Raw genomic sequence first — 23,690 nt, 5'->3', positions numbered from 1 at the left:
CCTTCCACTCAACTTTCTGATAACATGCTCGGATACAGCACTCTGTGAACAGCCAACTTCTTTGACAATGAATGTTTGTGGCTTTCCCTCCTTGTGAAGGGTGTCAATGACTGTCTTCTGGGCTGTCAGATCAGCAGTCTTGCCCATAATTGTGTAGCTTCCTGAACCAAACTGAGAGACCAGTTTGAAGACTCAGGAAACCTTTGCAGGTGTTTTGAGTCGATTAGCTGATTGGCATGTCATCATATTATAATTTGTTGAGATAGTGAATTTGTGTTTTTTTGTTAAATGTGAGCCAAAATCATCACAATTAAAATAACTAAAGATTTAAACTACTTCAGTCCGTGTTCATTGAATTGTTTTGTTTTACAATTTGAGTTGAATTACTGAAATTAATTAACTTTTCAATGACATTCTAATTTATTAAGAATGTTCATTGTTACATCCCACAACAGAACATTTTCTGTCACTTCTTGTCTACATCTGCTCTGGCAGTGAAACAATGGCAGACTGTATACAGCTCACGCTAAGTTAAAACAGCCATGTCAGTTAACTGTTTTGGGAGGGCATTGGTCTGTGTGACGTCAGACGGACAAGAACCTAAGAAAAACTTGATCTGAGAAACGGGTAATGAATTTAGTAGATTAAAAAAATTGAAAAAACACTTTTTTATCATTATAGGGTGACACACACACTGTCAACACACATTTATGTTTAAACAGCATGTAAAAGTGCATGTTGCATCCGATGACCCAAGACTCAAGGAGCACTTTCATAGAATAAATCTTCCTTTATTTGTAGTGTTTGATATTTAGAGAAAACCTTAATTTAATAAAAGTCTTTAGCAGTAAAAACAATTTGACTCAAAATCATTTGGTCAACATCATTGCACACAGGTTTACATAATGTGCTCAGTTCAGTACAGGAACTCAGGTGTGTATGAGTATCACAGTAAAAGATTACCTGATTGTGTCGTAAAGTACAAAACAACAATAATTTCTTTATTGTTGAAAAATATACGTCAAATCATATTTGAAGACCCGCAGTTCAGATGCTTTCTCTTGATTTCAAAACTCCATGAAAATATGAATAAATTAAAATCAAACATATTTCAAATGTTTATTCAGCAACAACACAAGATCTGCCCGTGAAAGACTTGAAAAGACTCTTTATAGGATATAATTTACAGCCTGCATTTGACTAATGCAGTCAAGTTTTGAAGAGTGTTGATCAGTCACAGCGACGGAAGAAATGGAAGTGGTAGTCAGTAAATAAAACTCCTGCAAAGTTCAGATCTGTCTTACAATCTGCCAAACCCTGTGTGAAAAGAACACATATATACTGTCAGCATATGGCCAAAAGATTTAAGCCATGCTGCTAGTAACACCATCATTGCCATAGACACATTTAATTTGGGAGTACCATTGACAGAAGTACAGTCTGCCCAATATTTCATATTGTTAAAGTAATATATATCTTTGATTTGTTCCACTAAAGATACATTCTTTTTTGTTTCATTGGCTAAATGTCTTGCACTCAAGATCACTACAACACACTGGGCTTCATTAATTTTTTAATTAATTAAATCATTTAGTAAGCTGTTCTGTCACAAGTTTGTTTGCCCATATAGCTAGGTAATCTTTAATATATTGAGGGTAAACTTATTTGGCTTGCTGTACAAAGTGGAGGGGCTCAGGTAAGCGGCTTCAACTCGAGCTCTGATAAACCCAAAGTGTCTATTAGTGTTTGGACGATAACTATAAAAAGCAAGATACTTAAATTAATGGAGATGAAAGGATGATGATGGTGTGAGTGAATAATGTTTGTGTTTTCCAGCAGCTAACTGAAAGATTTGATGGTTTCACTCCTCCTAAATTGCATTAATTAATTTCGTATCATACCTAAATTAATCAGTTAACAATTTGTAATGTGAAAATAAATTGCACTGATAAAAATGTATGAATAATTCCATTTGATTATGCATTCTATTAGCAGGTAGTTGGGACAGCCATAGGGTCTACTATCTATACACTTTAAATGAAATAATCTTTGTTCCTATGTCAAATTAATCTCTTCTGTATTCATACAATATACAGCATCTAGAGAAGGGAGTCCAAAGATCCCACAATATTAATGTACATGTAATTCATGGAGAAGGACTATGCTAAAAGTAAATGCCTGGGCACACACAAAGAGTTTTTTTTATGATTTATTTGTGAATCCAGGGGAAGAGTTTTAATAAAATCTAAATTGTACGCTTAAATTACTCTGAATTAACTAATATAAAAATTTAATGAATGAGGCACACTGAACGAACTGTACTTATGTCTCCTCACAACCTCATTTTCATTCATGTGGTATGTTTTTCTTTATTAGTAAAGTCTTAATTTAAAGACAGTTTACATTCACAGATTAACACACAAACACATAAAGATACTCACAGCAACAGAAGAGCGGAAATGGTAAGAGGCGCGATAGTGATTTGCCACTGCCAGTCTCCATTTATGTATGTAGCCCTGTTGAAAAGGAAAAGACTTAGAACAAATGCATGATATCAAAAACCGGTAACACTTTAGAATACTCTTTCATCGTTAATGAAGAACTACACAGGAACAAATCACAAATGCACTATTTACATTGTAGTAATTACTATTACCTAACAAGAAACTCTGATTAATGATTTAGTAAGTAAAAGCGCCAAACTGAAACTGGTACTTCGCCATTAGCTAATCAATATTTTTTTCATATATCCTGGAGAACTAGGACAAACTACTGCATACAGGTTGATAATTAATTCTAAAATGAAGATCATGGTAACCCACAAGTAATGACTCAAATATTACCAAATCTTTCTAAAGGAACTACTAATTAATTGGATCAGTATTCTAAAGTGGAAATCATCACAACTCCCTAATATTGACTGATGTCATTGTAAGCTTTTGATACATATTTAAGGTTTTGGATAGTAATGAAGTGTAACTACATCCTTCTGAAGAAACTACTTATTACTTGGATCAGTATTCTGAAGTGAAGATCACAGTAACCTGTTAGTAACTATTCAAGTATTACCAAATGTAGCAAAATAAATTACTAACCAGAATCTTACAAAAATATGTGCAAACTGTAATGAAGCAGAGATCAGTTAGTTCATCACTTTCAGTGCTGACAGCGAGATCGCTCGCTTGCTTTAGTGAAAGTATAACGTGCCTAACGTTTTCGACTCGTACATTACACATCACGCCCTGATGTCAAATGTCGTTACGGGATCTTCACGGGTTGTGTGTGAAAGCATGCACATATCCCGGGTCATCACTGGCAGTGTGAAAGTGCAAAATCTAGCGACCCAGGAACAATTGCCGGAACACTTTACCCGTGTATTTGCCGGAATGGCAGTGTGAAATGGGCTTTGCTAATTCATTATTTAGAATTTCTTGTTAGATACTAGTAGTTACTAGAGTGCTAATATAGTGCTATTCATGTGTTCTTGTGTAGTTGTTCAGTAATGATGGAACAGTATTCTAATGTTTCCCAAAAAACATTTTACTAAAAATGAAATTTTACCTAGACCATCTACACACTGCAGATAAATTTGTCTGTCAGATCACCTTTTAATGCTTAATCCTGTGTTATACACATACAGATAAGTAATTTTACAGGAGTGACAACTGCATTCTACAACCAAATTAACTCTCAAAAATAATGTACATGAATTCTATTCAGTGTGTCTGTAACTGAACAGATAGTTGATAATGACGTATTGGTTTCCAGGTTGTCACTCCTGAAACTTTACAGTGTGTACCGTATTTTCCGCACTATAAGGCGCACCAGATTATAAGGTGCACCTTCAATGAATGGCCTATTTTAGAACTGTTTTCTTATATAGGGTGCACAGGATTATTAAGCGCATAGAATAGAAGATACTGCAGTCAAATTTGACTGGGTTTGCGTTATGCATCCACTAGATGGAGCTGTGCTAAAGGGAATGTCAACATTTTGACAGAGGCCTTGATCCATATATAAGGCCCTCCGGATTATAAGGCGCACTGTCGTTTTTTGAGAAAATTAAAGACTTTTAAGTGTGCCTTATAGTGTGGAAAATACAGTATATGGCCTTAATACATTACCTTTTTAGCCTACCTTGTTAATCACATTCTTTGAATTATCCATAAATGTAATTATTAATCCTAAAATGAATATCATATAAAATTTAATTTTGAATAGTTTACAATGAATAAATATTATGCAATAAATGCATGTTGCTTTGAGTGTGTAAGTGCTTAAGTACCTGTGTGTTGAGAGCTGTGTTTGACTCTGGGCCATTGTAGTCAAGCACTGAAGAGCACTGCTCACTCTCATCATGTGAGCAAAGGTGAATCACCAACAACTCTGTTGTTCTGCCCAGGTGTAAGAAAAACACTCATTTGTATCAATGATGATGTGAACCACATATGCAGACATTATTTTTCCTTAATTTTATAAAAAAAAATATACAGTACTTTCTGTCTAAATTTCTAGCTAATATTAGACTTATCATAAAAAGGAAAAATTGAAAATTTACATTTATGCATTTAGCAGACGCTTTTATCCAAAAAATTATCTTTTACCAGTATGTGTTCCCTGGGAATTGAACCAACAAACTTTTGCGCTGCTAACACAATGCTCTACCACTGAACCAAAGGAACAGATATTTACTATATCAGCGTAACAACTACCTTAATTGATTTGAGCCTTGATTTTAATTGGGAAAATGTTATTGGAAGTGTAATACATTTTTTTTATTTTGACTCATGTCTTATTCGTTTACATGGAGAAGGCAGGGTTTATGAGCTGTACTGTAGCCAGCCACCAGGTGGCGATCAAAGAGCCTGCAGCTTCATTTTTCACAATGTGTGAGGCATAACCGGGTGAATTATGACAGAATTTTCTTTAGGTTGAACTCTTCCTATTAAAGTGATTGTTTAAAACTCTAAAATATTCTGTGCTGTGGCTTTGTTCCATTACTTAAACTCAAAAAGCATAAAATTAAACTTATGAAACTTGGAGTGCAGTATAATTAAGACTGTGTGCAGTATCAATGATCTTAAACTCACGTCATTTGGAGGGTTATAGGCATGTTGGGTGGGATGTGTTTACTGAGGGGAATGAGGTAGGAGTAGTTTCCTTTCCTATAAAACACATATAGAGCAATAAGAAAAATGCAAATGTATTATAATTGAAAATTTTTGATGAATGTGCTGTAAGTCAAGAAATCCCCAAGTGCTATAAATGGAGATGGAGACATTATGTCGATGACAACATAAGGGGTCTTATTTGGGAACCCGAGTCCTCTCTGATTAAGAGAAAATGCCAATGAAATTTGGTTAGTTGAAATTTGCTACGCAAAGGTCGTAACCTTCCACCGCCCCAGCACAAATTCGCTGACCTTGGTAATGGTAGGGACCAAAATTGAGTATATATCGCTGCTGGTGATAGCCAAGCCACTGTTTCTTTCAATACAGAACTTTGTTAACAGAAGGGATTTCAACCTTCAATGAAAGATTACCTCAGGTCTTTCCTATTTGTTACAGCTTGGCAGTAAAAATGGGGAAGCAAGCCTTCCAGAGAAGGGCACTACAGAGGCCACATCCTACCCATAGGGAGGTTTCATGTGGAGACACCAATCTAGACTAACGCAGGCCTGAGGAATGTGACTCTGAGGCAGGTCCTACCAGAGAGTAGGGATGGAACGACTGCCAGCAGAGCCTGACAGAATGGTTTGTCAAAGGAAAGACAGGTTCACAGAGAGGGATTCCTTACCATGAAAGAATACACATATGGGATAGCCCAAAGGGAACCAAGCCCTATGAACACCTAGCCCAGTATAAGGGCTGACTGGAGACCTGGCCCAGTCTGACTGCCCAGGCTACTGGAGGATACTCCACCAGGGTTCGCCACCCAGGGAAATGTACTGGAGGAGAAAATTGGTGGAATGACGTAGCAAGCCGATACAACGGCCAGCTCTACCCGCCACATACCTGTTACCCAACACATGAGAAAAAAATGGCTCAATGTGGAGATTGTAAACTCTCGCAAATGTGTTCAGTGTCACTGTCACTCAGCCAGTGCCTCGGGATTGGTTTGCCAAGGCAAAGGCATGCATGATCCCATGCGTAAACCTCTGCTTGGAGACAGCCATGCCTTTCTGCTGACCTCCATTAGCAGACACCGAGCTGCTCAGAGTTTCTGAAGCTCTGGGTATGGTCCATGTATATGTGCAGCGCTCTTATGGAACACAGCAATACCAAGGCTGGATCTGCCTCATCAAGGGCAGTGCTTGCAAGTTTACCACCTGATCGCCAAAATGCATGGTGGGAACCTTGGGCACAAATCCAGGCCAGGGTAGGTGGAGGCTGACCTGAACACAAGGCACTCTTCACAATGCTTGGGACCTTGACTCTCTTGATGGAAATAAGCAAGGGTCAGGAGCACTGTCTTAACAGACAGAAATTAAGCTCAACTGAGTCTAGCGGCTCAAAGGGATCCCACCAGGGGTGGCCTAGGAGGATTTTACCTTCCGGAACCTGACGATGAGACCATGCTTTCCCAGGGACCGGCCGTCCACTGCATCGTAATGTGCTGTGATAGCAGCCACATACACTCTCAAGGAGGAGAGCGACAGCCTATTCTTCAACTGTTCCTGCAGGAAAGAAAGCACTACTCCAATTGTGCATCTTCGGGGGGTCTTCTCGGTGAACAGACTCCACTTCAAGGCAAAAGCTCTCATCTTAGAGAGAGCTCTGACCTGAGTGATAGTGTCTTTTACCAATGTTGGGAGATCACTTAGGTCTGCCACATCCCATGATCAGAACACGGGTGCTAAAGGTGCTGAGATTCTGAGAAAGGTTCTTCCTCAGAGGAATACACCAGGAAGGGGCTGTCATGAGGAGCATGAGTACCAAAAACCCAGTCCAGGTTGGCCAATACGGCATAACGAGCAAGATCTGTTCCTCTTTCTTACTGCTCTTGAACAGTGTCTGTGTAAGAAGGTTCCCTGCGGAAAACGCATACTTGCATAAAGCCCAAGTCCAGCTGTATGCCAGTGCATCCATGCAGAGGAGGACCTCGGTCAGGAAGTAATAGCTGGCAGTGGAGGACTCATGGGAGGCATACAGGTCTACTTGAGCTCCCTGAATGGACTCCAGATCATCTCGGGATGGAGTCGCAATTCTCCAGGGCACTTGATCTGTCATGACTTGCTCCACATGTGACTCCAGAGGAGGAAATAGTGGGCAAGTTGTGACATGTTCGTAGACAACCTTGCCAGTTGATGAATCAAACGTTTGCAGTGTTGTCCATGTGGACCAATACATGCTTGCTAACCAGCAGCGTCTGGAACTATCGCTAGGCAAGAAGCACTGTCAGCATCTTGAGGCATTTGATGTGCCAAAGCAGTCAAGGCCCTGTCCAGAACCTGAGGCTGCCTGCCCATTGCATGTAGCCATACTCACCAACTCTAACTCCATACTGAGAAAAGAGATTCTCGGCCTGGTGGAGAGCTTGCCCTTTTCCCAGTTGACCCAAAACCGCAACTGTTAGAGGTGCCAGAGCACCAAGTCCCTGTGATCACACAACTGTACTTGCAAGCAGGCCAGGCTCGAGATAGTTGTGGATAGTGATGCCCACTTCCCATAATGGGGAAAGGGCACCCTCTGTAACTTTCACAAAGACATGAGGGGGGACAGGGAAATCCCGAAGGGAAAGACCCTGACAGCCATGCTTGACCCTCAAACACAAACCATAGGAACGGCCTGTTTCGCAGAAGAACTGAGACATAAAAGTTAACATTCTTCAGGTTGAACACTGCAAACCAGTGTTGGGGATGGAGGCTTCTGATGATGTGCTTCTGCATTAACATCTTGAACGGAACCTTCTGAAGAGCCCAATTCAAGACATGCAGATCCAGGACTGGCCAAAGGCCACCGTCTTTGTTGGGTGTGATGAAGTAAGAGCTGTGTCCTTTGCCAATAGGACAGCAATCTCCTCGCACAGGACAGGGGTGTCTCGGACTGCCACCAAAGTCTTGAACCTGGGGCTTAGGCAAGTCAGACTGTCCAAATGAGCCAGTGGGAGAGGTTGGGCAGCACGGGCCACGATCCCAAACTCCATGCGAGTGGTACCAAAGGGAGAATCGATATACCCATAGTAATGAAGCGTTGGGAAGTCATGCTAGATGGTCCAGAAAGCTCTGAATTCTGGCCCATTATGGCAGGACTCCTTGTGTCCCTGGAGGGACCGGCCAGAGATGCGTCGGAAGGCATGCATCCCCGAACCACAATCTCTTGTCAGCTTACAGGGTTTGGATAGATGACGATTCCTCCAAGTGGTAGAATTTTACAAGCACAGGATCCCCACAACCGCACTCTCCACCTGGCAAATGTCAATCTACCCCTTAGCCACCCCACCATCGAGGGTAGTGAGGATGGAGGAGGCAGACAAGTGGCTTCCTACTGAAAAGGGGCCATCAATGACTTTATCAGGTCCTCATGCACCTCTGGGAAAAAAGGAACCAGGGAAGGGCGTGATCGTGAGCCACAGCTCATGCCGAGGATCCAATCATGCCGCCGCGATGGCTCAGGACTGGGAGGTGTGCACACCTCTATCCTGATGTTCATGGCGGCCCAGGAAGGCATGGGTGTCAACTCTGGGTCTGATTTGTCGGTGGTGACAACAACTGAGTCGGGCAGCCCCGGTAAATCTTCATCCTCGGAGGCCGATGCTGCTATTGACATCTGATCCTCTCTCGACTTGCTAAATGAAATGCTGGGCACTCCTTCAGACAGCACAGCAGAATCACCGGAGAGCTGCACAGAACAGCTGATTCGAGAGGAATGAGAGGTCATTGGGGAATGGCCCAGTGAAGAGGCTCTCACTGTAGCCTTCAGATCGCACAGAACACTAGCCGATAGTTCACTGCTTGTGGCTCTGCAAGCTGGAAGCCCAGGCACCGAGACAACGATTGTTGCTGTCGACAGAGGATAGGAGATGACCGCAATCAAGAGGACACGGATGGAACAGCGAGCCATCCATAATCAAAAAATGCTCTTTTAGATAGCGCACCCAGGGGAATCGCTCAATCCAGCAGCAGAGAGAACTCAATGGAATCTCAAACTGTGTTCATTCACTCAGCTCTGAAGCAAAAATCTGATGAGTGGATTCACCTGTCGTCTAATTATACCCGTATGCACAGGGAGTAGCTCAGCATGCAAAATTCACTAGCGAAATTTATATTGGTGTTTTCTCTTAATCAGAGAGGATATGGGCTCCCAAGTTAGACCCCTAATGTCATCATCAATATAACTTAAAGTGACTGACAGATACTGACTGACATACTGAGAGTAAAAAAGGAGCTTCCTTTTGAATGTTTGTGTACACTGAAGATGTTAATCTGATACCTACCCACAATTCTCCCGCTGACAGTACTGCTTATCTATAACTTGTTGATTCTGCGTTACAAGGACGGACTGTATTGTTGTGTTTTTCCCTGTAAAGAAAACAAGAACAAAGACTTTAGAGTGTGAATCACTATTTTGGTCACAGCTACTGTACGTTTGTTCTGTTATTAGGAATAAGGAATGTTTCAACATAATGAATTTATCGTAAGGAGACTGCCACAAATATTCACAAACGAATATATGTGCACCAAAACTAATTTTTTTTTTTTTTTTTTTTTTTTAGGTAAATGAAAGTGGTAAGTAAATGAAAACTAGCTTCTAGTTTGCTAACCTGACTTGGCATTAACTATTTAAGATCTGTCAACTTACAGTCAGTAGAATTTTTAAATTTGTCCGGTAGATTTTCTAACCATTTCTCTGTTAGGGAATAAATGAAAATGAAATGAAGACAGCAACAAATATATTTTAAAAAAGTATATTTGAAGGCAGAAGACTGCAACCGTGTCTCTGACCTTTCTGTGTTTTTCTCAGATTGGTGATTGCATGTGACAGAGCATCAAAGGGGACAGCTGTGTCTGTCAGCTGGGTGTTATCATTATAAATTAAACTTGAAGGACAACAGTAGACCTCATCTGAATAAAACACATTGGAGACATCAATGTCTGGAGGCCAGGGACGAGGAGAGGTGGTGGAGAACACTGCAAATAGTAAAAATGCAATTCACCATATAAAATAACAATGAATAGATTATACAGACTAACCAACTAACATGCAGTTCCTCTAAATGTCTACATACAGTACCTGTAGTCAGTGCTGCTGTTGTGGAATAAGTTGGCATAACGTTGGAGTTGTTGAAACTGTACATGCCAAGAAACCAAAGTTAAATCTTACTCCAAATAACAGTCCATTAAGTAGCAGTAACAGTTATGTAACAAGCATGGCAAGTGATGTGATTTAATCTGAATCTGAGTCAGTGTACACCCAGTACATTGGTCTGTATTGATACTGATCACTAAAGATGACATTGTACCTGTTATTGAAGTCCATGTCTTCTTGTAATGTCAACATATAAAGTGCAGTGATAGAAATGACACTGCAAAACAACAGAGGAAATATGTCACAAATATCATTTCGGTCATGTTTATTGAAATATCAAGATCCAGTAGAATTACAAGTGGTCTTAAACTTCCCTCAGTAGCTTCAATCTAAGAAATATTCCATGTTAAATACAGTTGTCTTTGTTATATTATCTGTAAAAGTTTTGTCTGTAAATCAACCATTTAAAATCATTGCATTTCTAGATTTACACTTTTTTGTTCAGTAATTTTTTTGGGGGGTTTTGGATATCTCTTTTTATCACTCCAGAAAATACTGTCAAAATATCACCATATTTTTAGGAATAAAATATTACATAAAATAGGCAAATTATCACCTTCACATTGAAAATGTAAAAATGTGTAAAGTTTTTCACATACTTTCACAACTTATTTACGATATTATTTATTTTTTAAAGTTGTTTACATTTTGAGACTATATAAAAAAAAGAAGAAAGAAGAAAGCTCAATATTTCAAAACTGCTTAAAATTTAGATAGAACTTTATCAATCATGTCATGTGGACTCCGTATTAAAGATACTTCAGTAGCACTCTCCTACACTGTAAAATAATAATAATAATAATAATAATAATAATAATATATGTCACATGTTAGTGTTATGTTCTGTTGATACTAATCATGTGGTTTTCTTTTTTATTATTATTATTATTTTACATGAAGGTTTGATCATAATAATTTAAGAAATACCTATAAATTAACAGTTTTTTCAGCTTATTAAATTATATTTTCTTTCATTGTAACTGTATAAAAATACATTAATTTGATTTTTTACTGTGTGTTCTCTATTCATTACTAACCCATTTAGAAGGTTCCACATTTTTTGGTTTGCTTCAATCTGATACTGTATATATATAGAATATTTAAGATAAAGTGTACTTAAGAAGAACTTCTCACCAAAGAGCCATGGTTGTTACTAGCATGATAATACTAGCTTGGAATACTCTGTGTTGAAGACAGTTGTGAAATCCTCCACAGAAGTTGTTCTGAAAGAGAAATATGAATTAGCAATATTTGTCACATTTATTGTACAAATTTATAAATAAAGGGACTTCCACATACTGTGCTTGACTGCGGTGGTGTTGGCGGTGGAAGTTTTGAATGGAGCGTGTTGTTTTTGTTGATTTTCCTGTGAAACAAAGATTTCAGTAAAACAAATGATTTCAGGTGATTGCATGCAAGCACATACATCACACTCACAGAAAAGAGAGTTTGTATTTCCATTCAGCAATTATGGAATTCAAAATAAATGAATATAAATGTATAAAACATGTTTCTAGGGAGTTTTAAATGTATTGAATTAGGGAACCAAGTTCTGAATTCCCTGTGTATTCATTTCATCACTGCCATCAAGACTAGCAGGAACTCAGACAGTTTTTTACAAGCTTTCTTATGACTTTAAATATCCTGTAAGGGTTATAACTACCAGACGTTTATTACTGATAGTTAAGATATTTACTTACTTTGGTTATGATAAGCATTACAGTTGTGTTTCCCAACTCTGAAGTTTTATAATCGTTAACGAAAAATTATACTAAATGATAACATTTTCATTAAATCAAATAAGAATAAAAAAATTGCCACTAGGAAAAACGGACAGTAAAATAGATGCTACAAAAATACAATAATTTTTTTTTTTATGAAATAAAAAGATTTTAATTTAGGTTTTTGATACATGTTATATTATAACATGTAAAGCCTGCCTGCATTAAACATGAAAATGGCACCAGACAACAACACTAGACTGTGCAGAAAATTTACTGAAAAAACTCAATAAACAATCAATAAACAATAATTCTAAAATATCTAACTTTGAAACTACAAACTCCAAAAAATTTAACTTAACTGAACTATGATTGGATAAGAGTGAAAAAAAAATATTGTAAATAAAAATTGTTGTGTAATTTTGCCTATTTTATTGCTTTTGTTTATTTATATGACTATATAGTTTTTATTCATTTTCATTACAGTTCTAGGGCCCTATCATACACCCGCCACAATGCGATGCAAGGCACAGTACAAGTATGTTTGCTAGTTTCAGTACAGTGCCATTCGCATTTTCCCATCCAGCACCATGTCATTTATTTAGCAAATGCATTCACACCCATTTGTGTGCCCATGGTCTAAAAAAGAGGTGTGTTCAGGCACATTGCTGGTGCATTGCTATTTTGAGTAGCTGAAAATAGACTGTGCCATAGACCAACTCAAACCTGGTCTAACGTCTGGCACAATGTTTTTTTTGTTTGTTGTTATTTAAAAAGTGTGTTAGTATAAGCGGGTCTAAACGCGCGTACACGCTGCTTATTAAACACAGGAATGCACAGCAAAAAATGTGTAAGCTAATTACATATTAAAATGCCTACATGTCATAATGGATAGTGATTGCATGTATCAGAATTAGGCTATATTTGCTCGCACATGAACAGCTCGGTTTCATCTTGGAGATGCGTTCTGTCTTTGTGCTTGCCAATTCCGCAATGTAATTAGCAAATCCATCATGGCAGAAGCGCAATTGGCTATTAAAGGGAATGGAATATGAGACTCTGATTGGTTTATTTTGCACGTTACGTCCCAAAAATACCCATTACTCGTTAAGAGAATAGGGATAACCCGTTTAGACTATGCGCCTGGGCGGGCCAATCATTTTTCCGTCGTTTAAATAGCAAAAGTGGATTTGGACATGCCCTGAGTGCACCCGTGCCTTGCGCTTTATACTTTGCATTTAGATCGTTAAAATAGGGCCACTAGTTATTTTAGTTCATCAAATTAAAATGAGAAATTTCCTTTTCTACTGTTGTATATAAACCAATGTCTATTTTAGGTAACTTAGTTAATGTTCAGTGCTGTATTCTAGGTAACGATGCATGGATTGAGAGAGGAATGCAGTGAGGAAAGTTAAGAAAATCGATCCAGACCCTTTAGCAGAAGGGCTGCTGTTGGACCGCATGCTACCCAGCCTCTTCAGCTTGGCCAAGCGAGTGTTCCAGACCTCAAGCTCCTGAATACGAGTCTCAAGGTTATCTGTGAGTTTACACAGCTGCTTCACAGCACCTACATTCTCCATAAAAATCTGCTCCTTTAGGAAATAATGACCAAAATTACTTTCACACACCATCCTCAAATGTCTAAAAAATGTCACTGCAATTAATAATAAATATGACAGGCTTACTTTATCCACCATGAGAAAATTATCGATCTTCTCCCCATTTACGCAAGTTATATCGCCCATCTCCCTTACAGCCGAAGGCAGGAGTTCTTTGACTTCCTGTGCTATGATTCCTAATCGAAGAGACACCTGATCTGTAAGAACCTGTTTTCAGATTGTTAGCAGTGAATATCCTAATTTAGGCTGTACCTGTTTCATGATGCTGATCAATTCCCATCTTTGAGGCAAACTCTGGTTTGTAATCATATTCCACAATTCTCATCTGAGCGATCCTCTTGAGCTGCTCTGTTGAGTCCACCTACCACATCACAGACACATTTCAGTGGTTTTCCCTCATTGGATCTATCAAGGCTGATGTTAATACCAGATGTAAATAGAATCACTTTCACGAGGCCATCCGTTTGAGATAGCCATTAACAATGCTACCTAACCTTTTTTAAATGCCATTTTGTTTAGTTTGACTTTATATTGACCTAGCAGACAGACACTCACTTCCTGGATGTTTTGTTTGGCCCTTCTGTCTGAGGGATGCATGACGTTGCCCATTATCTTGGCATTCCCACAAACCACCAAAGCCTCGTCAGGGCTCTCAGTGTTAATGCCAATCCTCCCGTGACACACCACAGAGTCTGGGTTCTGTCCTCTTTGCCAGAGCATGTCACTGTCATTCTCAAACTGACCAGGATTGGAGGCCTTTAGATGGAGAGATGATAAAACTTTGAGAACCACTTTCACACAAAACATATTGTTAAGGTCACAGGAAAGCTTCCATTAGTGAAGCAGCAGTCCTTGAGGAAAATAGACGAGTTCATGGGAGAATATGTTGGTTATATTCCAAAAGCGTACCCTGACGATGATTCTTTCAGAAACATTAGCAACCAGCAGAAAACGCTCCTCTTTTACAGTAGCATACAGACCAACCACCATCTTAAAGTACCTATGAAACATAAGCAACAACATACAGCTAGTTATTATAATTGCCGTTGACCATATTTGTATATGCACTGATCAATGTGATTCATATAGATTATTTTATTATGTCTTTATTAACTTTTTAAGCATTAATGTTTTTCTCTGATATCATTAAAAATATCAAATTAGAACCAATCACACTGTTCTGAGATGCTGAAAACACTGGATCATGACCTATTTTGGATCCAAAAAAAGCCATTTTCACCAAAAGGAGAAAAATTTGCGTCCCTAAAGTTCAGGTTCAAGAAATCTTTTTGAGAGGTCTGTTAAGAGCATTTTTCTCCTTATACAGATAACCGTCTAACTGAACCAAACACCTGGCCAAAGATCATTAAATATCAAGCAATGTCCTGCATATAAAAACAAATGTGTCAAACTGAATAAGATTTTACACTATAGTTCTACTTTATTTAGTCCAGATTTGCCTGGATTTATGAATTTGAGAGGAAAAGTATATTGTTCCAGCATATTTGTTATGAATATTGGTAGTAAGAATTAAATTTGGAGGTACTACATCTGCCATGTTTTCATTGTCACATGACGTACCCTCTCGAAGCTTCATGGGAGAGTAATGTATCATCCAGGTACTTCTACATACGTGTTAGGGTTGGGTTCATACATTTTGTGAATACTATGAATTCAGACATACTAGCATACTGTTTTTTGTTTACTATACAGAATGGAAGAAGGCAAATTAGGATATAGTATGTCTATCTGTTGGACCTGCTTTCAGAGATTGTTTGTAACTAACCTCTGATCAGGATTGGGTTTGCCCTTTTTTCTCATGTTATTTGCTGTGGTTTCACTGAAGTGTAACCGTCCTAATGTCACCTTTGTGATTTTGTCTCCTGGCAGATTTACTCTGAAAGAGATGTTAAACCAAAAATTAGCATAAATGACACATTATAAAAATGTTTTTCTACATGCTTAAGTATCCTGACACTTACCTGACTGGTAAGAAAGGCTTCTTGCTGCGGTCTGACTGAGACTGCTCTATAGTGATGAAATGGTTCTGTGCTTCAAGCTACAAAATGGATTCAAGTGTCAAACAAACCATCTACATTCAGAACATAAATGTTTCTGTAAGGTTTTCAGCCATTATCACTACCTTGACCCCAAACACATTCACGTGGAAGCTGTCTATGGGCATGAGACCTCCTGACGTTCTGACAAATCTAGGATCTCCAACCATCCCTATGTGAACGGTCACCTGGAAGTGGTTCTTTTTCTGACACACAAAGGCTTCATCAGCTGTGGAGTAACTGAAACCCTTATCAGTGTCCACATGGTAGCCTGGAGATGGTCTACTCAAAAGAAAAAAGACACACAAGCTTCATGGGTATGATTGCTAAATGACATCTTGGTAAATGGAAGTAGAAGATGTCTTCTACATTAATTATGGGCCCTTGAATTCCTTCTTAACTTAGAGTAACAGTGATACAATGTACACATGAGATATAAAAGTCAAATTGTATACACTTTCAAAAAAAGAAAAGAAAAATACAATATTATTTCCATGTGTTTGGACATGTATCATGGTAATTCTATGGTGTTCTTTGGTCTACAAGTACCAGAGTTTGTCAACTAATATCATTATAATAGCATGGTTCTAGACCATCATCTCAGATTAGAAATTCTTGGTAGTTACTCACAGGCTTTCAGATCTGCTGTTGTGGAGTGAGCACCACTGATTGGGCTGATACCGGTCCCATGTGAGGAGTTGGTGCACACTGCCCACTGAACTTCCACCAGCTGCGTCACTGTCATAACACTGTGCTTCATATGATCCACTTTCTGGACCTGTAGACAACAAAAGCAGTACGGAAGGAGGTGCAAAATAAAATATAGAGTCTGGAATATACTGCACAGTCCGAGTTTACAGATTTAAATGGGTTGTGTATGATGAGCACAGAATCCAATTCTTTCGCTTTATGTAGTATGAGTCCATCCAGTCCAAGGAGATCAAACAACTGATGTTTTGAGACAATTTTATAACACATTTTCTTTTTTTTTTTTCATGTGTCTCCTAGTGAAGAGGTACATGGTTTTTTGTGAGATTGTTGTAGTGCTTATAATGACTTGTATCCATGGTATTTTATGATCCTCAGCTGTTCAGTGTAGTAGTTTTTCTCTGTTAACAAAGTCGTAAAGCAAGTTCATGATGCCTAGTATTTTAAAAATGTTATCGTGAATGAAGAACGTTATCTTTGGAATGTCTTCTCACACTGTTATTGCTGGTTTGTCTTTATCTTTTTTTCTATTATCACAACTATTTCCTGCTTTCTATAACACTGATCTGTATAGTGTCATTTTTTTATTGATAAATGGAATTTAATCTATGTACACTTTAAAAAAAAAAGTCAGCTGTGGTTGCCAGAATTTTGTGGTTAGATGTCTTGCTCAAGGACACCTCGACACTTGGTCAGGTGGAGCCGGGGATCTTCCGGTTTGTAGACAACCTACATGAACCACTCAGCCACTGCCACCCTAATATACACGCACTATGCCAGAATATGTGCCACCTTCTAGATAAAAGAGCCAGTGGCCAATTATTAAAGTCATTGCATCATTGTGCAGTCTACGTTAAAAGCTATGGTTGCCAAAGAAATAGTCCTTATCCTCATAAACAAACTTGGGACTGCACATGTGCATTGGCTGATCCAAGCTGACATATAAACTTTTTACATTATTTGAGCATAAGAAACAACATAAAAAAAAGTTGCCAAGAGACATTGCAACCACCAGGCATTTTGTAAAATAGACATTTTGGTCCCTTTTGGTATGCCATCATCATCCTTTTATTTTGCCATATGTCTGATCTTTCATGTGTTTTTATTGTGTTGTTAGTTCTGCCCTCTGTGACCTAGTTTTCTCACTGACAAGTTTATTTGTTTTCACAGAGCATGGAGCATTCGTCAGAGCCCACCATAGAAGGATAGCCAGAGCTCACCAAGAGCGATGAACCATCGCAAACTAGAGTGACAGAGCGGATCATCATTCTGGAGTCAGAGCCTCAAGACAATCAAGGGAATGAATTGGGACCCCACCCATCTCCAGCTATGCCTAGGCAAGAGGATCCCATCTCCGCCTCCAGCCTCCGAGGCCTGGACTACACCTCAGTCCTTCGACTCATCGGCTCTGCCTTGGCTCCTAGCTCCCTCGTCTCTCCAGCTATACCTTTGGCAGTTTTTCACCCTCCATTGCTATGGGATTCCACTCCTCCAGCTTTGCCTTGTCCCTCCATAACTCTGGCTCTGTCAGGCTCCTCCTTCCCTCTGGCTCCACCTTGGTCCTCTGTCGCTGTGGCTCTGCAGCAGTCTTCCGGATCCATGCCTCATTGTTGATTAGTTCATTTGTTTCCATCTGTGTTCTATTAATTATCCCATTAGTTCCTTTGTTTGGGATCATACATAAGTTCTCAGTTTCCTTAACTGTTTGTTGGTTCTTGTCTGTTTACAGTGGGGAAAATGTTTATTTGATCCCCTGATGATTTTGTAAGTTTGCCCACTTACAAAGAACTTAAGGTCTGTAATTTAATGGTAGTTTTTTTTTTTTTACTTATAGAGACAGAATATCAATCAACTATACTACGCTGCAATGGACTATAATCCTGCAGTGCAATTGCCCGCAATGTCCCACCGCTCAAGAAGGCACATGTACATGCCTGTTTAAAGTTTGCAAAAGAACATCTAAATGATTCAGAAAAGACTTAGGAGACGGTGATGTGGTCAGATGAGACCAAAATTGAGCTTTTTGGCATTAACTCGACTCACCGTGTTTGGAGGGAGAGAAATGCTGACTATGACCCCAAGAACACTACCCCTACAGTCAAGGAAGTCGGTGGAAACATTATGATTTGGGGCTGTTTTTCTGCTAAGGGTACAGGATGACTTCACTACATTCAGGGGCAAATGGATGGGGCCATGTATTGTAAAATCTTGGATGAGAACCTCCTTCCCTTAGCCAGAACACTGAGGATGGGTCATGATGGGTCTTCCAGCATGACAATGACCCAAAACATCCCGCCAAAGTATCAAAGGAGTGGCTCAAGAAGAAGCACATTAAGGTCATGGAGTGGCCTAGCCAGTCTCCAGACCTCAATCCTTTAGAACATCTCTGGATGTAGCTGAAACTTTACTTCACTCTGGTGACCAACTGCAAAAAACTTCTTAGCTCTGTGCTTGCCAACAAGGGTTTCTGCACCAAGTACTAAGTCATGTTTTGCTTGGGGATCAAATACTTATTTCACTCACTGAAAGCATATAAATGTTTAACCTTAATATAATGTTTTTTTCTGGATTTTTTTGGTTGGTATTCTGTCTCTATACGTTAAAATAAATCTACCATAAAAATTACAGACCTTCATTTCTTTGTAAATGGATAAAGTTATAAAATCAGTAGAGGATCAAATAAATATTTTCCTCACCGTACGTTGCATTGGATTTTCTTTTGGATGTATACTTTTGAATATTAAAGCCTGTGTCCCTTCATCTTCTTCTTGCATTTTGTCTCTTGCCAAGCAACCTGTGACATTATGTTTCTAGTGGTGGCAGTGAGTAGGGCTGCAACAACGTATTGATAAAACTGCCAAAACATGACAATACTTTATATTATGTGCTTCAAACATACTTGTAAGCACATAGTTTTAATAGTTTTACATGCCTGTTAGAAGTTCTGGCAGATGTGTGTGCTGTTGGAGACATTTTGCTCAGCACAAAACTTTAAAATTTTATTTCTATTCTGTTTGTTTGAGTTGCTTATTTCACTAATTACAACATGGATGGATAAAAATAAAAATAAAAGGTAGAGATAGTGAATTTAACAATTGAAACACATGATCCAGGAAAACTTTTTAAGCAGATTTGGGTATGGGCACCTGAGCTTAAAAGTTGTGAGGAGCCCAGGTGTGCACCAAAAGTACTATATGAAAGTACCGTCAGGTGCATTTTAGAGCATTTTGATCCGACCAAAATGCAAGATATAATGCAACAAAGCAACATTTCTAGATGGGAAGATAGAACATGGTCACCTCAGATAGGATGAAAACATTCTGACATTCAGACTTACAGTATGATGGTTTAGTCCAAACTGGGTCAGCACACCTGTTCTGTTCTGTGTGTCCCTCAAAAGAGTTTGACCTTCTTCTTTTCTTATTTTCGTGTAAGATATTTCTGTTAAAGAAATACAGACTGTAAAGATACTGAATGAACTGCAAAAAGAAGCAGAACAGCACATGCAACACACATGCTTACCCTACATGTTGATCATGTTTTGGGGGCATGTAAGGGTACATTGTCTCTGAGCACATTGCATGGGGCAAACATGAAGAGGCCGCAGCTGCATTAGCTGGGATATGTCCTGCCGGAAGACCCATCGGTGGGCCCTGAGTATATAGTGGGACACCATGGATGGGTGCATTATGGGACGTGGTTGCCTGTGTGTAACTCTCGACTGTGTTGAGACTGCACTGAGGGAGCGAAGCAGGTGAAATGGGTTTAATGTGGTTTCCAATGGGTCTGCCAACATCATGTTTCCTGTCTTTAAAGGGACAAGATAGAGGGAAGGAGTCTTCTGATAGGCTATACACATCCTTGTTGCTTTGTCCCGTTGACCATCTTGAACCTGGTGAAAGGACAGATTGTATAATGACTACAAGCAACAATAAAAGAACTTTGAGGTTGGGATTTCGGACCTGAGAAGACTTCACCTGGTATTTGTGGTGGAGAACTACGCTCTGATCCTGAATCTGGTGGTGACTCGGGTAACATGCTAAGAAATCAGAAAAACATGCTAAAACATGCTTTTTCTGTGGCAACCTCTCATTTAAAGGAGGTTAAGTGGACTTTTCTTGAAGTTATTTTACTTGGAATATTTGAAAGAACTCACAAAGTGGGATCTGTCTCATTGCTCAAATACTGCTCCAGGATACTGGTGTCTACCACTGCACTCTCTAACACACCACTCACATCCTGTCCTGATGGAATAAAAAGTATGTTAATTACTGTCTCTTGTTTAAATTTCTCCTCATGTGATGAATCTTGTGAAGGAGTTTTGATGAAACGAGGCTTTAAGCCACTTTATTTTACTCATTGGTTCTCTTGCTTCAGACTAGGAGTTTGATCTCTGTTTTTTTATTTTTCATTTTTTATATTCAACCAAATTTAAAGTTACCAAATTTGCAACATCAAGTGACATAAATATGCGGTCACATTTACTGTACTTGGCAAGATTTCGCTTGAGGGTGAAAATGTTCCTCGTGCAGATTTCACTTATTTTCAAGTTCAGTTCAGTTGCGAGTTCAGTAGAAATCGCGATCGTATTCCCCTCGATAAAAGTCATGTTTCATCCCTCCATCGTCGGGCCCTTAGAATCGTCCTAACCTACCAACCCTCAGCCCAGATGGACCTTAAAACATATCTCAGACAAAAGCCACTCCAGAGAATGAGGATAATGAACTTGAGGTGCCTCAGCAAAACAAAACCAGCTGAATGTACAGTCACCAGCATACATAATAAAATCAAAACACTGTGCAATAATAAAATACAAATCTAAAATTCTAGAATTACTGAAGTGATATACTAGATAGAAAAAACAATGAGACAATGAACATATGTACAGTATGAATGTATGGCCTTGATCTGTTTGCTCTTCTGACTGCTTTTATAGATCTGTGGCCTTGAACTATTTATGGTAAACTGTACCTTCATACTGTATAGATTACAGCCACCTACATTAGATGTGCTTTGACCATGTAAAACACAACCTCCATACAGTCGTTACATTTGCAGTTCTTTATCTATGTTGTACGTATAGCATAATCATTTCATAATAACAAATTCCTGGGTAGTAACCAGATTTCAATGTGATGTTATTTCCAAATAAATAATAGCTGATAGTGACATACATGAAGCATGAAAAGAAGTTTGAAAATACATCTGATCCCATGATGACAATGCTCCTGGCCAGTAAAAGCAGTTGTTTAACTAAGAACACTGTAAGGTTAGTTGAGTGAGTGTTGTTTAGGTTTCTTACCATTAAAAAACTGCTGCAGTGCCTCATTTTCTCCAAGAACATCCATTGGATCAGCTGCAGATTTTCTGAATTTCGTTTAATGGCAGTTATGTCAAACCCTCTACAGTAAAAGCACTGTGTGAACAAAATGGGACAGGCTCCGTCTTTGACATGGAGAGATAGTATGAAGTGACCCAAATTCTAATCAATTTACCTTTCCCCACTTAGAAAGATTGGCAGTTTGTTGGTGTCAAGCACACAACCTTCCTTTTAATGCGCTCCTAATGTAATATGTTTAACACAATTTCATGATCTCAAACACAGTATATTCAGGTTAAACTGATTCACCTAACAATATTATAATATTAATATATCCAATGCTATTGTTATACTAATTTGGTTGCACTTCCTTTAACACATTTGTAATGCTTCTAAACCTGAACATTTCAAGTCAACGAAGAACAAAACTGAAAATGTATGCCCTCCTAACACAAGGCCAAATTGATCATGGCGTAGAATGGCGGCAGCCATTTTAGCTGATCTGACTGTTCGCAAACTTCACATACACATCAAATGTTATATTATCATCTTAATATAATGTAGATTAGACTATGTTCAAATCAGTCTACTAAAATCCTTACTACAACATGCTGTTATAATAAACTAAAGTTGTACAATGCTTATAGTTATATCAATATAGTTAAACTGCCCATCCCCTTGAATTGATCACAATAGCAACAAATCTAGATTTTGTTTATACAGAAACAAGCAAAAAAAGGTTCTACCTTTCGTCCCCAAATGTAGACTTCGGTTCTGTGCGATTCGACCCATTAAAGTTAACAGCTCAAGTGTAATCCATCACTAACTCCACATACACCATAAATAGATGTGCTCTTACATTAAAATAATAAGTAATGTATACAGAAATGGAAAAAAAAATAGGTTCTTATTCTATGAAAATGGCAGTCGTCGTGCAGTCTCGCATGTACTTTGTTCACTGACCCTAGAGGCAAAATCCACCCACTGCCGAGCAAACACCTGTAGGAGGCCATAAAGGAAGCTTTGCTTTATGAGGTCATCACACACAGACATGCTACAAGAGCTGAAGGGATTGATGGGTGTGTTTCTGTGCAAATAGATCATTGATATCCTGGACACCTGTGCATTTTGACGGGAACAAATAACGAAGCAAAAAATTTACTTCAACAGCATTGATTAATGTTAAAATTAGATCACAAATTAAATATAGTGGTTGCACCAAATTAAGACAGAACCCACATATTCATGTAGTTTAGCCGTATAGTTTTCATAGTGGTTGTTATGATGTTTCATAACCAGAAGGCATTTCATTGTAGTTTATTATGCATTTAGTTGTTTGGTAAATGAAAAAACAGGAGTAGGATTAACTAGAATTCAAAAAGAAAAATGGGTAGCACTTTATTTTACAGTCCTGTTCCTCATTTACATACTATGTACTTATTATAGTAATTTCAATAACTAGGTAATAACTAGGTACTAACCCTAAACCTAACCCTACCCCATGTAGTTACCTTGTGTTATCAGAACTTTCTTAGATAAATACACTGTAAGTACACTATAAGTACATGTTAGTACACGTACTGTAAAATAAAGTGCAACCGAAAAATGAAACGAAATTGATGATTTAATTTAATACTTTTTTCTTTCCTTTTTTTTTTGTATGTTTAAAAGTATTTTTGACATTTACAGACATTTGAGATCTGTACTTACTTGTAATATCCACTTGGGCACATTAAAAGTATGGCTGCTGAGTGAACTAAATTAGGCTTTCGGCTACACTTTATTTTAAGGTGTCCTTGTTGTTACAGTGTAATTAAACATTTAAGTACTGAGTAATATTAATTAACTACATGTACTTACTATATGGTTAGGGTTAGGATTATGGTTTGTTTTAGGGTTACTTGTACATAATTAATTGTTATTATAATAGTAAGTACATGTAACGTGTATCAATTAAG

At 38.4% G+C, this 23,690-nt stretch overlaps 1 protein-coding gene across 2 annotated transcripts; it reads right to left on the bottom strand.

The window, feature by feature from the left end:
- Positions 1-767: 767 nt before the first annotated feature.
- Positions 768-22,741, bottom strand: LOC127955922 (myelin regulatory factor-like protein). Of its 2 annotated transcripts, XM_052553571.1 has the most exons (26): positions 22,479-22,741; positions 21,715-21,828; positions 20,569-20,656; positions 20,390-20,451; positions 19,935-20,304; positions 19,750-19,853; positions 16,335-16,482; positions 15,791-15,986; positions 15,630-15,706; positions 15,434-15,544; positions 14,557-14,647; positions 14,203-14,403; positions 13,900-14,008; positions 13,714-13,823; positions 13,460-13,620; positions 11,607-11,673; positions 11,442-11,530; positions 10,462-10,524; positions 10,233-10,288; positions 9,944-10,129; positions 9,801-9,848; positions 9,436-9,520; positions 5,091-5,165; positions 4,286-4,394; positions 2,442-2,516; positions 768-1,317 (listed from the first exon to the last, which is right to left on the bottom strand). In XM_052553571.1, the coding sequence occupies exons 2-26, from the start codon at positions 21,758-21,760 to the stop codon at positions 1,231-1,233; spliced, it is 2,814 nt and encodes a 937-aa protein (XP_052409531.1). In that variant the 5' UTR covers positions 21,761-21,828; positions 22,479-22,741; the 3' UTR covers positions 768-1,230. The 2 variants fall into 2 exon arrangements, with proteins under 2 accessions (XP_052409531.1, XP_052409533.1); XM_052553573.1 differs by lacking the exons at positions 20,390-20,451; positions 20,569-20,656.
- Positions 22,742-23,690: the final 949 nt, after the last annotated feature.

Source organism: Carassius gibelio, chromosome B4, assembly GCF_023724105.1.
Source record: "Carassius gibelio isolate Cgi1373 ecotype wild population from Czech Republic chromosome B4, carGib1.2-hapl.c, whole genome shotgun sequence".
Lineage (NCBI taxonomy): Eukaryota > Metazoa > Chordata > Actinopteri > Cypriniformes > Cyprinidae > Carassius > Carassius gibelio.
This window is presented reverse-complemented; position numbering and strand designations above follow the sequence as displayed.